This window comes from Embiotoca jacksoni, unplaced genomic scaffold (assembly GCF_022577435.1).
Source record: "Embiotoca jacksoni isolate LCO1_2020_lvr unplaced genomic scaffold, fEmbJac1.0.p SCAF_1, whole genome shotgun sequence".
Classification (NCBI taxonomy): domain Eukaryota; kingdom Metazoa; phylum Chordata; class Actinopteri; family Embiotocidae; genus Embiotoca; species Embiotoca jacksoni.
In genome coordinates this window covers 20,794,915-20,809,491 of record NW_027185229.1, presented here as the reverse complement: position 1 = coordinate 20,809,491, position 14,577 = coordinate 20,794,915, and the positions used below count along the sequence as shown (strand labels likewise).

Below are 14,577 nucleotides of genomic sequence, written 5' to 3'. Positions count from 1 at the left end.
GCTATCGCTGTCATATAATTTGTGGTGTTTGGTGAGTTTACACAGTGACTTTAAACAGTGTCATTACCTTTACTTTGTACAGTGTTGGCTCCTTTTTGTCCAGGGGCCCCAGTGCGCTGCTGAGACTATGTTGGCATCGTGGTGTTGTGGCATGGCACAGTAGACTCACGGCAGCCACCACAACCTGGCACTGATGCTTGAAGCTGACTCATTTGCTCCAAGGCGAGGGGAAGTTTTCCTGACGGACTACTGATTTGTAATCTGGCATCTCCAGATCGGTGAATTGAAACAATAGCTCAGTTTCCACAAAGGAGTCACACGGGTTATTTGCAGGATGGTTAAGCTGACAGAGGATGATTCCCATTTTACAGCTCACAGTTTTATGGCTACATTTTCAATGTGCACATTTGGAAAGATATCCGTGCAAGAAACAGCTAATTTTACCACCACTGAGGTCACCCTTTTGATATGTCAGATTGTGGTGTTCAGGATATGTGGTGAATTGTCACCCTTGCAATGAGGTGCACATTGCCTACTAAAATACATTAGAGGTAGACTCATGCTTTATATATAATTGGTTTGCTGCGTTTATTTAATGTTTGCACTGTTACTTTGTTTGACACATTGACATAAATGTCAAATTTAAAGGGACCTACACTGATTCTTTTTTCTCCAAATTTAGAAACACTGTTTTGTCTCTTGCCTCAAGCCAAAGTGTTTCTGTAGCTTTTTTGTACAAAACTACATACTGTGTTGTACATGTTAAAGAACAATAGGGTACTCTTAAATATCTAATTTAATAACTTAGACGTCACTGAGAAGATAGTGTTGTCGCCTCTGCATTGTGATATCCACATTTCTGTAGCGTTACAAATGGAAATGTCAAAATAAGAACTGAGTTTTTCAAATGCAAAGAAGTGGGCAGCATAATGACTTTTCTCTTTTCTTGTCTTGCCATTCAGAAGGAGGCTTTTCTTTTCCTTTTGTCACTTAGGTTGGCATATAATTAACTCCTGCTTAATATGCTGTGTAAGGGCTCTCCTCCCCATGCAAGAAGCTTTTGAACCCATAGACCACAGACAGGGACAAAACCCCAGTGGGACTGCTTCCTCTATGCTCCTTCTTGTGTGTGTTTGTGTGTATGTGAAAGACAGTAGAAAACTATGCCACGGCAACACAGCTACATCCTTATTTAACTGCACATCTGTTAGAGAATGATCACAGACAAAAACCTACTTGTAGTCCATCATTAAAGGTGCATCAGTGCAGTGGGTTCATCAAAATAAGAGTAATATGGACGTTTTTGTTAAGTACACAAGAAAACCTACAGCTCTTAACTTTCAGGCAACATGTTACAACCTGCCATTTGTCCGTCTGGTGCCCTGCATTTCAACAGTCCAAATCCACAATTAAGTCATTTGAAATTTTGAAAGGAAAATATCCACCTGCCCACTGCATGGCTGAAGATAATTTAAAAAACAGCTCCCAGGACCTCCGAGGCACCTCTGCACCTCTGTGACCCTCATCGGTAGCAAAGTTTATTGCCCCCTCCTCGCCCACCTCCTCTCCTCCCTCTTTTTCTCCTCTATCCATCCCACCACAAAGGGCCGTGATGACCCTTCTGTCCTTCTCTTTCTTCGGCCCTCCGCTCCCTCCCCACCTTCAGGATGCTTTCTCTTCCAGAATCCATTAAGAGACAAACCCCCGGCAGCAGTCACGATGGCTGAAGGAATGAAGGAATGAAGGAATGAAGGGCTGAATCTATTATGTTTTTCAGCATGAGCTGATGATGTAGGGGGAAAGGTCTTTGTTTAAAATGTGAACTTGATCTGCAGTGTTGGAAATAAGAAGTGGATGGAATATTAAAATACACAAAAACATAAACCTTCAATAGCTGTTTTGCTGATTCTTATGTGAATAGAGTGGTTTTGGATACTTTCTTTTCTTTAGCACAGCGGCTTTAAGTGAGCTTGTTGTGCTTTTCTGTATGAATCTTGTGGCAGGTTTGTGTTGTTCCTGTAATCATGCTTTGATAGAGATGTTCTCTAAAAGGTTCAGCGCAGATAATCTGCCTTTTATTTCTCAGTCTTTAACTCACTTAATCCGTGTCACTGTCAGATTCCTGTTTGTTTACTCCGCATAGACTCTGTAGCAGCAAACATAATGCGCCGTGAAAAGCTACCCAGCTCGCTCTTATTATCTCGCAGGATTACTTGAAGGTGGGGGTCCTGAACGCTGCGTTACAGTTTTATTTGGGATGTTTTTTTCAGTTGCAAAACAGATTACGGCCCAGGTTGCAACACAAAGGACAGGCAATGCAGCACTTCCTACAGCCACCCAGGGGTGAATGGAGCGCAGGACGGGGTCCTCTCCGGGGTACTTGAGCGCAGGTGCCACATGCATACTAGTTTAGAAAAATGGGGAGAGTGGAGGCATGCGCACATACCTGTTCTCATTAACCTGCAGTTACTATAATCTCCCCTTGGTGAAAATGTTGCAATTTGAGCTGCTGGAGTTAACAGCCTAATTTGCACCTCGTCAATATAGACAGGTTTAGACGCTGCGCCCACTGAAAGCTTCGTGAGAGGAGTTTGCTCTGCAGCAGAGACACGACACAAGATAGCAATGTTTTTTTTTGTGTTTTTTTTTTTTATAGTTATAGCATGAAAACTATTCATGCATGGAGGTAAAAGTAAAATCATTGAGTGGGTGTCTAAGATAACATCTTAGATTGACATATTTGATAAATAACTAACCAACAATCAGATTCAACTGTTGATTACAGGAGCAGCAATTATATTTACGCATATCGTCAGTTGTTTTAATAACACATGAAAGAAACGTTTAAGTTGTGTATTCCCACTATATTTCTCCATTAGATGGAGCAAACATGAACACGGGCCGCTCTCGGGATTTCCCTCACCGGAGAGGAGGTGCAATGTAGCGAAATCGGTGTAATATACATGTCAGAGTACAACGGGGATTTTTACGGTGAGGCTATATGAGCAGGTCTTACTCAAATTACTACTTTGGGGAAGGTGTACGTTTACGATGCCAAGACTGACCTCAGGGCCAACCTCTGCTGCTGACATCACTCCTCATGGCTCGTCGCCTCCGCTTGGAGTCCCATCAAGGTCTGAGTCTCCCGCTGTGACCGAAGGCGATGCCTCAACACCATTCATTCTGAGGCAGGCACTCAGGACACACACTCGCACCGCTATCCCGGACAACTTTTTTTTTTTTTTTTTTTTTTTTTTTTTTTTTTGTGCAAAGAAATAAAGAGTGATAATGACAGAAGAAAGTAGGGGAAAGCGCAGGAAACAAGCCAACCCGAGGAGAAACCGAGGTAAGAAACCTGCAGCGCTGGAAAGTTTTAAGAAGTTTGTAAATGATGCAGGCAGATGTTGCTGCAGCGGACAAGCGAGGCGCGTTGATTTCCTCCGGAATTTTTTTTTTTTTTAGAAGAAAACTAACTTGAAACATCGTGTTTTCTCTGTGTAGCAATTTTCTACTCAGCACTTTGATATTTCAGGCACGTTTTTGTGTTCGTCTCTTGTGATTGTCGTGCAGCATTAACTGCGGGGATGAGCAGTTAGATATGGTCAGGTTGGGAGCCTTTGGGATTATTCTACCTGGACACTTACCTGGGCACAGCTGTGCAATAGAAGGTGCGAGGCAATCCGTAGGAAATGCACAACCTGTGGCTGCACGCCTTTTCAGAAATCGTTTTGTATATTTAAAAGCTTCTTTTCTTCATCAAAGGCAAATCGTCAACGATTTAGAAGAATCACGCTGCCATAAACGTACTAGTGAAAACAGAATCTAACAGTGATTCAGCTATTTTATTTTACTAAGAACGTATTTGATTTCAGAGAGTTTTTCTCTTTCGTGTAGCCTTTAGTTGTGTTACTGTTTAGGCTGAGAAGTTAACCTACTCTGAAACTGAAACTTTCTAGTCTCCTATTCTCTTATTTTACATACTCTTGTGCTTCACTATGCAACGTGATGTGGGATTTTACATTAAGTTTTCAAAAGTTTGTTACTACTTTATCAACTCCTCGTCAAAAATATAATATATCCTACCATCTGCGGTAATAAAAGAAAAATATCATAGGTCAACTAATGCTTTTTGAATTACAGTGTCAGATTTGATCATGTTTTTGCCTCTAAATCTCTCGCATTTTAAATAATAATTACAAATCACTATAAATAATAAAACACTACATCTTTAAATAAATATTTATGCCAATGCCTCATTTAGGCTATATAGTTTTCTATCAAGTACAGAGGTTTAAAAATGTGATTTCAAGTCCAACCATGTGCACATGATTAATTCTGCTGTAATGCACATTTCAAATGATTAATCTCTCTAATTCTTACTGGATTTATCAATCACCTGATCAAGAATTAGTGGACCGCTTAAGTTGACCTTAAAGCTTTAAACGATGTCAGTTATCAGTTTCTGTCAATACACTTCCTCCAACAGTGCTGAGAGGAACTTTGAGACTGCGTGCTGAATTTAGAGACTTTGTTGAGACTGTGTTGTGCATGCATCAAGAAGTGCGTTGCTTGTGCTTGGTTCTGAACTCACAAACAGAAGTAAGGACACACACACACACACCTGCAGACACATACACATATAACCTTTGTTCTCACCCAAAACTCTAAAATTATTCACAACATGGAACAGTGAATGTTTCTGTAACCCTAAATTTAACTTGCAAACACTTTCTAAATAACTCAAATGTAAAACAAGTAATTAACTTATTCTAAATCATGCTAATAATAATGGATTGTATCGTGCAAGCCAATGTCTTGTCGCTGGATCTTAATTGTTGGAAAAGACAACATTTTAAATGTAAATGAAGCCCTAAACCCAGAAATCCAATCCAGAATTAAGTTGGCTTTTTTAGGTTGTTTTTTTTTTAGTCATCTTACTGTCACTTCAAGCATATTTTGTCTTCAGAGGACAGTGCAAAAGTGCACACACACACACACACATCGAGTTTCACAAAAGCCATCGCAAACCAAGCAATGTTCTTATTTGCCTCTAATCTGACATGCGGCTGTCACAAACCTATTTGCTGTAAGTAGTGCAGTTTGTCTGTTTATTAGTTTGCTATAAGGGCTTCCTCATTTTATTCTGAAAAGTGTGAAGCCGAGCAAAGCATCACCAGGGTGAGATCCTCTCTGGCTGCTGGGCGTTAACTGGTACTCATGTGCATGTGTACACACACACACACACACACACACACACACACACACACACACACACACACACACACACACACACACACACATACTCTCACCTTTGACTGTCACGTAGCAGTTTGTCGACCGACTGCACCCTATTTCACAAATCAACACCATCACACTGCCGTGAAAGCTATCAGCTAAAATGCACACTTACTAACGAGGGCCCGTCACTTATCAGACCACCAGCAAAAACAGACCAGTTCCTTTAATTCCTGCAGTGACCACAGAGGAGAGATAGGCATCACCAGCAGTCAGTTTCCAGTAAGATTTATTTAGTAATTGTAAGATCTGAGGAACTGAAGGACTTCCAAAAGAAAACAAGGAAAAAAGGAAACTGATTTTAAATTGATATTCATCTAAGAATCTGAAACAGTTTTCAGTCTCACGTTAATGAATGCTTCCTTTGATATGTTCCATGCCATCTATTTTTAGTTAAAGCATTAGTTCAGGCTGCTTTCCCTCTTTTATTTATTACCGCTTTATGAATTGTCAGTGAGTCTGCCTGTGTTAAATGTGCACTATTATAGCATACAGTATGTCACATGCGCTAGTGGATGTGAAAAGTTTGTGTGAGTGTGTGTGTCATGTGCTTGGAGCTTATGCGTCCTCATGTCAGCGCAGAAATGTGTGTATTAAAGCTGTGTGTAGGACTTGGAATGTGCTGGGCTGAAGGCAGCCGTGTGAGCAGGGAGTTAAAGGTCCTTGATAAAACCAAATGAATTTGGCAGGCTCGACTCATAAGACAGCGATTCAGGGATCTTTTCCAAACCAGAAGAAAGAGAAAAAAAACATAGGCTGGCTTTTCTTCTCTCTCCAAGGCGCCTATTGATTATGTCTCTGTCTCCCCCAATAAAACCGTCAATGTTCAGCAATATCAAGCAATGTGAGGAAATTACAACTCTTCATTCCTGGCAGATTGAAAACAGTCCTGGGATCAGGAAAGGAAACATTGTAAATGATGACCTGTATTTACTGGCTGTAAGAGAGACACTTGAGTTTCAGAGTGTGTGAATGAATTAGCTGAGCACTGATAGGGAAAAGGGCAACATCCCTTCTTCAGGCGTTTGACTTCGTTGGCTTATTTGATAGCTGAATAAACTTTTCCTGAAATTCCTTCTGTAGTATTAATCATCAAAAAGGTTGTTTTTTTTTGCTCAACTATACTTGAACTGTTTTCTAATTTAAAGTAAAGAAAATCAGAATTTAAGTTTTTGGAAGAGAGTTTTAAATAAGCAGCCCATTACTATCCATTCTCTCTATCTCAATGGATTTCACTGAATACACCCTGTGGTGCAGTAACTGTTCTTCACTATTAGCAGAGACAGCAATATTTATCTACACAACTGATCAGTCTCATTCAAATGTTCCTCTTGACACAGATGTATGCCCTCACAAACATACGGTATCTAGTTCTGTTGCCTTTCTCTTTATGTTTTGTTAGTTCATTAAAAACTTCACTGTTGTTGAGTGGATGTGCCTTTTTAAGAGAGCTTTCTCTCTGTTTCCCTCTCTGCCTTTCTCGTTTTTCTTCTTTTTTCAAGTGCCAATTTATTTAAACTCCTTTCCCCTTTTCTTCTTTCTCCTTCATTGATTTCCAAACCCCAGTCTTTGTATGCAGCTGGGGCCCAGCTGTGTGTCTGTGACTGTATGTGTGTGCATATATGTGTCTGTGTGTGTTTGTGTGTGTTTTTCTGGCACAGTGCTGCCACAGTGAGCATAGCGCACTGTACACAAAGGACTCGAGCAACAAAAAAGAGAGGGAAAAACAGAAAGAGAGAGAATAGGGGGAAAGCATTGGAACGTTAAAGACTGACGCGCTTGTACTGTACAGAGTGGAGGGGCTGGGCCTTTTGGACCGAGCCTACTTTAACGGCAGATGTATCGGCGCTTGGGGATGAGGGGTGGGGAGAGCGAGACAGAAATGAAGAGCCCAGGCACCACAGTTTATTACCATGACTCTTCAAGGGGCTCAGCTCAGGCGTCAGAACCAGCGGGTGGGAGGTGGGGGGCAGAAGAAGAAGAGAAGTTTTGAGGATGATAGAGATGGGGTACTGATGGGGTTGACAGGGCTGGAGACAGCGAAAACAGTTCTTCGGCATGAGAAGACAAGAGACGGAGGGGGCGGAGGGTGTGGGGGTAAAGACAGAAGAGACAGGATGGGCGAGGGAACGTGGGGAAGTCTAAGTGTTTCCTCATTTGTTCCTCAATGTTCCCACAGCTCAGAGTGTCACAGATTTCTCCCATCCTTGCTCTGTTTGTTTGATGCAGCAGTAATGAGGAATCCCTTGATTGACTCCCTCTGGTATTTTTCACATATTTATTCAATTATTGCTCATTCTGATGTTTCAGATGTAGCCAAAGCAGTCCCATGTTTTATGTTACGGCTGCATGGCTGCCACATTGGTGATCTTCTCCTGGAGGAATTGTTTGGAAAATTTGGCCACTGCAGGATTAATAAATATTAATCATATTAGGTCCTACACATATATGTTTGGCATTGTAAAACCTTGTTTTCTGAGCTATTACAAAAAAACATCCTTTTCTGCATATTGTAACAAAATGTATGTAATGAATTTCAAAGCACTGAGGACTGCTCACAGGAATTACAATTTGATTTATGCTGTCACGCTCTGATCCCTCAGTAGATGATGGGAAAATACAGTCATGAGGAACAATTAAATCGCCTTAATAGACAAGAACACATCACTTAATTAGAAACTTGAGAACTGAGTGTATGTCTAAAGATCAAACTTAAAGAAACACCAGTAGCCACAAAGCTTACGAAGTGTGCATGCATGTGTGTATAAATGTGACTTGTCACATATGTAACACTAACTGTATTTCTTGTAGGTTCTCAATCGTAAGGAATTTTTATTTCCACATCAAAGGCATTTTATCTGATAGACCAGGTTCACATATAGTCGGATGTTGCAAATTGATCCCTGTCATTTTTGACATATTCCATTTGCAGTGTTATTATTATGTTCTTTGTCATTGCTTTGGCAACGCTTCTCACTGTTAAGTCTATTTGTGGATCTTCCTTTATTGCAGACAGCCTGGTATTGTGTGTTTGATATGCTGCACATGTTTGACAGAAGAAAGAGATTAAAACTAACCCGATAGGCAGGCTCTCTGCACACAATTTATAGATATGTGCTGTTTTATCACACCTCAAATTAAATTTGGAAACCCTGCTTCAGCTGTCATGTATTACAAGGGCCAGATGGGTGGCAGAGAGGGAGAGGAGAGGCTGAAAAAGAGACAGGGAGAGAGCTGCCTGGCAGGCCGGCAGGGCCACTCAGCTGGCTCAGTAGGCCAGTATGTACCAGCAAAGGAACCAGATATAACAGGGCAGCAGGTTGAATGAAGAACAGTTTGATATGTGGTGTGTATCAGCAACAGTCAAGACACAGGTTTAAGATTTTTAGGCTCTGCCTTGATTACCTATGAGGCAAGAAGCAGTGTTTTTCACTTGCTTTTCATCTCATTTCCTGTCTCTCTTACATTTTTTTCTGTCCCTCAGTCTATTTTCTATTTTCATTTTAATGATTTAAAGCCAAATGTGAGTCTATGTTTAGCTCCATGTCTCATGTAGAGCTGTCCCTCCACTTACAGCACATCATGCACCAACCACTGAAGCTGACTAAAAGTATTGAAGAATTTAAGAGTCGCTTTGAAGAAAAATATTCATTTAGCTGGGGATTGTGTGCACTTTTTGATGACGGAAAAATAAAAGGATCTGGCACTAGATAGATTAAACATGTGGTGCATACAGTATGAATTATTAGGGTGGAGTCTACTTTAAAAGTTGGTGATAGCAATAAATGAGGTTTTTTTTTTTTTAAATATAGTTCTAGTTTTATGGTATATGTTGTGGAAAATCTGCTTAAGAACTGCTTTTAGATAACAAGACTAGGGCAACAATTTTGGATTATTTTTATCATCAGTCAATCTGAGAATACTTTTTCAATTAATCAATTGGTTATTTAGGTAATGAAATGTCAATAAATAGTGAGAACGTATACTACAAATTCTCAGAGCTCAGTGACAACTTCAAATTGATAGTTGTGTCCAATAAGCAATAAAAGCAGAAGGTTTATCTGTTTACAAACAGGGAAAAGCAGCAAACATTACACTCATTAACCACTCATTGTTCTAGATGGTAATATCTGGTTGTTGGCTACTCAGGCAAAATATTGCAATAACACATTCATGATTGTTAGCAGATGGTAGAGACAGTAAAACAAAATCTCAGTTTAAAATGTATGTAATCTTACAGTATATATTCTCATATCGCTGTAGAGATTATCTTTATAAACTGTCATCTCCTATATCATTCAGTAGCAGCAGTCTGTCCCTCTGACCTGAGCCGTCCAGTCCACCGGCTACAAATTCCATCTGCAAACAAACTTTGGTACCTCTATCAGCCCAGGTGAGAAAAAAAAAAGAGTAAAAGTTGGACTAACAACAAGAAAGGCATGGGAGAGGTCAGCCAGCCAACTCTCCCTATCTCCGTCTGTCTCCCTGTACCTGTGATCATCTGGTACCACCTTCATTTGACCCGCACATCCAACTCACACACACACACACACACACACACACACACACACACACACACACACACACACACACACACACACACACACACACACACACACACACAGAGTATATACGTACACATAGTTATTTGGTAGGGAGTAATCACATTCCATCATGGAGGGAACATCTTTCACTTATTTTGAGGCCCACCTGTAACAGTTGAGGCTTTAGGTGTTAAAAACATTGCTATCAATCGAACTCCCTTTTTCTTTGCGTGTGTGTGGTTTTTTTTTGTTTTGTTTTTTCTTTTGCTGGCCATTGCTCATTGTAGGACATTCCCACTTTGTCTCAGATACTCAGATATTTGTCTCGGATACTTTTAGAGTCAGTGAATACATCGCTTCAGCAGATGTTTTTCATAGGCAGTAAATCACCCAAAAATGTACCTTCATTCAGTCAGTCTGACAAGTAATTCATGCATATCATGAAAAAGTATCACCTATTAAGTAGCATCATGTATCGACAAGGTCACAGTGAGAGTGAAGAGTTTTTGCAAAGCAATGACAATTCCATGATTTTTTGCAATCGTCTATGTCTTTAAATGTCGTCTTTCTCAGGCCTGATCATTACAAAATACGCTTGTTTATTATGTTCATGATCCAACTCCTTCATCGATGAGAGCAATGATGCTTGCTATCATTATACAATGTGAAATCATGCAATTTAATCTTTAACTCAGGTATGATAAAGAACAGGATCCATACACCGGAAGTGTTTTGTGCTAGAAAGGAAGCAACGCAGTAAGCTCTGGTCCACTCTGTCATTCATCATCACGTAACAATCTAGTAGATAGTCTTATCTTGTCTTTTTTAAAGAATTTCTCATGATACATGGCAGGTTGCAAAATTACAAAACCAGGAAGTGTCTAATCAGAAAGGGCAATTACTAAAATAGTAAAAGAAAATGAAAGGCAAGGAGGACAAAAACTTTCTGAAGTTGCACAGAATCAATTTCTTTTTCCATTTCAGTAGTGCGGTCGTCCTTGATACCTCAGGGAAACAGTGTAGTTATGATTATACAGTGCATGTGTCCAGCACTGCAGGAGGGATGGAAGGGGAAATAAGTTATAAGGCAGCCTGGCAGCATATCAGAGGGAGGTAACGTCATCTTAATGATAGAAGTAATAGGTAGGTGTGAATATGTCCAGGCCTCATTCTCTTATGGGGTTCTTAATGTCACATGCAGTTCTGAAAGGTTTACTTTCTTGACTTCATTCATTGTCACTTCTCTTTATGCTCCCCTCAACAGATTTTCAACTCTTTCCGGCTATCATCTGTTGCCCCTCTTTTTTTTCCCTCCCCCTCTTTGTTTAAGCCTCTCTTTCTCTTATTGTTTCAGTGTCTGCTCTTTCTTCATTATCCCTTTGATCGCTCTTTATCTGCTTTTCCGTGTATCTCAACTCTTCCACCTCTTTTACAGTTTTTTCCATTTTGATCCATTACTTCTCTTTTCTTCTCCTCTCTTTCCATCTATCCATCATGTGCTCCTCCCAGCCTGGGCTCCCCCAGCTCTGTAAGGTCGCCATCATGTCCCCCCCCCCCCTCCCTGAGCGCCTCCCCTGTCCCACTGACACCACACGCTGCTCCCATCCCCCGAAAACCACTTCAAACGGCCAGCGCCATCAAAGACCACAGTCAGTCAGCCAGGCAGTCAGCCAGGCAGCCAGTAAGGCAGCCAGTCAGTCAGCCAGCCTTCTGCTTTGACTTAAAATTACTGTCGTCCCAGTCGCAAGGCTGCTTTCCTCTTCTGATACACATCAAAGATCCTCTTAAACTCCCCAAGTTTGCTTTTTAAACGTTTTTCTTGTTGAGTCTTTTTTATGTACATTATTTCACTGGTTGAGGTTTTACACTCTCTCTCTTTCTTTCTCTCTCTCTTCTCGCCATCACTTTTTTCTGCAACATGGGCCAGGTCAGTAATGACATGCACACACTTTCTTGTGCGGTTCTGCTGCCTTTGCATTTTTCTCCGTGACTTTAATTAGTTTCTTTTTTTAAGGCGTTGGTTTAGGCTTCACATGCACACACACACACTCTCACATATACACATACATCACGCTGAAATTAACTAATAGATGGATGTGTGTAAATTAATATGCAGTGTGATTCATGCATCTTCCTAATGAGTTCGGCTTAACCACAGAAAGACCAGTTTAATAGTGTGTGTGTGTGTTTGTCTTTATGTGTGCATGCTTAGAGGACAGAAAAAGTGACAAAGGAAAGAAGACAGACAGAGAGGGACAGAGAGAGAGTAGATTGGGTGTGCACGACTGAAGGAAAGATAAAGAAAATAAAAGCAGAGTGACATATTCAAAAGGCATCTTTTCTATGCTTCAAAGCCCTTGAGGTCAGATGTGGTCACTTGAAATGTTTCGTTGTATCATTTCTCATTTGGGGGATGCAATGTCAAAATGGGCCAGACGATGGCGCCCTATCTGTATGTTAATGTTAACCAGGCGGGAGCTGAATGCCAGGTCTCATCTACAGACTGTCTAATAGGAAAAACAATATTATTACAAGGCAAAGTCTTTGATTATATTATTACAGCTACATGTTATACTCTGTTGACTATAAGGGCACCTCTTCTTTGTTTTTATTTCTTTACATTTATTGGTCGAAAGTGAAGAATCCCAAGGCAGGATTATTACTATCGTCAGCTGTAGGAGCAGTAAGAGTTTGATGTGTTTCTCTGCATACACATGTGGTCAGTACCTTCGTGTGGTCTGCTCTGATCTTTTATATCTTGATGTGGGTTCCTCAGAATTCTTGTATATTGTGTTTTAAATGTAATTTGAGTAGTAAGATTAAGGCATTTTAGCATTTAATATAGTAAACTGCTCTTTTTAAAAAGACTACGCCATGCATAACACCTAACAGATCTTATATACAGACGTCTGAAGTAGACAAAGTCAGTGGGATACCAGGCATATTTGTTTCACCCTCAAAACAAATGTGCTCTGGTGAAGAATTGAAAGTTGCAGCTCGAGTTGAACTAACCAAATCCCGCATCGCATAACTGTTAAGCTCAAAGAGAAGTTTTATTTAGCGTATACCCCTATTAAAAAAACTTCAGAACCTTTGTACCCCGTCAGAGAATGTTTTAATATTCAAAAGGAGCCACTATTGTGTGGTTTCTTGCGCCAATGTACAAAATAAAGAGCCACATCAGAGGGCTGGAACAGTCCCTGAGCATTTTCATGTGTAAGAAAAAAGAGGGAAAACAAATTTGGAGGGGGGAGACAGGGGTATTTATAGAGTGGTGTGAGAGTCTTTGCAATGACAGGAGCCTAATGAAGTGGAGTTTTGGTTTTGATTCACAATGTGGTGAGTGCGTGGGTCCCTCTGTGACCGTTACTGCATTCCAGCACCGATTCCTCGGTACACGGAAACCAGCACGGGCCACAGGAGGAGGCGGCAGGCCAACTCAAAATAACGTGTTCCTCTAACCGACCTAACCTTTCTCACCAACACTGGTCTTACTTCCATCGCAGCAGATGCACATCGAGCGCGGTGGCACTGACAGTGTGCTCAAACATGGCAGCAGAGATCTTACACACCCTGAGAAACAGTATGTGTATAGTTGTTAAGTCAATTTGTCACTACTGGTGAGTCACTGAGACAGAAAGTGACTCAAATGGCACAATTGAGCATGACGTCCAAAATGGTAGTGTCTTTTTTTTAACTTTGATAGGTCAGTGGAAATTGTATTTATGAGTTTACTATAACTATGCAATGAGGACAATTACAATGACTGAAGTCATTATTATGAATGGCGAATGGTCTGGATTTTTTGTTGCTGAAAATATTTCGAGAAGAATTATAAATTGTCAAAATGTACAGTTTTGTATTTTTCTTTTTTGCCTATTTTTTAATTCAACAAATAGTTATTCGAAGGTTTGTTATAGAATCTATCTAACTTGCTATATCCTGGTTCTGACAGCAGATAAGTTCATTTATCTTTTTCTCTGAAGATCAAAATTGACACTTATGCAAAAAAACCCACATGGGCTTGCTTTGAAGGTTAAAGGCGGTGTTAATAAAGGTAACATCTTTTTTTTGCCACTGTGGTGGTCGACAGGCCAGGTAAACATGCTGGCAAACATGTAGGCTGCAGTACACAGGAAACCTCCAAAGGAAGAAGAAACAACCACAAAGCCTTTTTGCACACCTCGGCACTCACACCTTGCCTCATTTTTGCAAAGAGAAAAACTGATTGGCGCGTTATTTTTTGCAAACAAATTGATGATTCTCTTCAGTAAACAGCTAACAGTCACAAGTGTGCATCCAAACAGTAAGCTTTTTTTAAATTTGTTTTATTGATTTAGTTGTTTTAAGTGCTTATTTTGTCTTTTAGTGTGAAAACTACCCAGCACACAGCAGCTAAACTGTGAGGCAGCACTTGTGTCAGACAAAACATTTATCATATATATTAGTGTCCCTTCTTTTTCTTTTACTCTGACTTTATTGTGTTTTCAGCATAAAAACAAATCCTTAAAATGACACTGTGGTGCTCATCCATTTTTAACCCTCCGTGGTTTATTTTGAGTTATGCGCAACACCTATAGCAACTCTAAGTTAAAGCAGGATACCGTATATATAAGAAGTGATGTCATCCATTGTACAAGATCAGAGATAATACAGTTATGTTCTCAGTGATAAGCTAAGTATCCGTTCCTCTTAACCATACCTGTGAGAAATGCAAAGCTATTAATTTTGAAGTTCC

At 40.3% G+C, this 14,577-nt stretch overlaps 1 protein-coding gene across 1 annotated transcript in view; it reads left to right on the top strand.

The window, feature by feature from the left end:
- The first annotated feature begins 3,288 nt into the window (after window positions 1–3,288).
- The window catches only part of LOC138199005 (zinc finger E-box-binding homeobox 2-like), a 28,283-nt gene continuing 16,994 nt past the window's right edge, over window positions 3,289–14,577 (top strand). Inside the window, exon 1 of the mRNA XM_069150867.1 lies at window positions 3,289–3,346. Within this exon, the coding sequence (XP_069006968.1) occupies window positions 3,289–3,346 (58 nt within the window). The remainder of the gene's footprint in view (window positions 3,347–14,577) is intronic.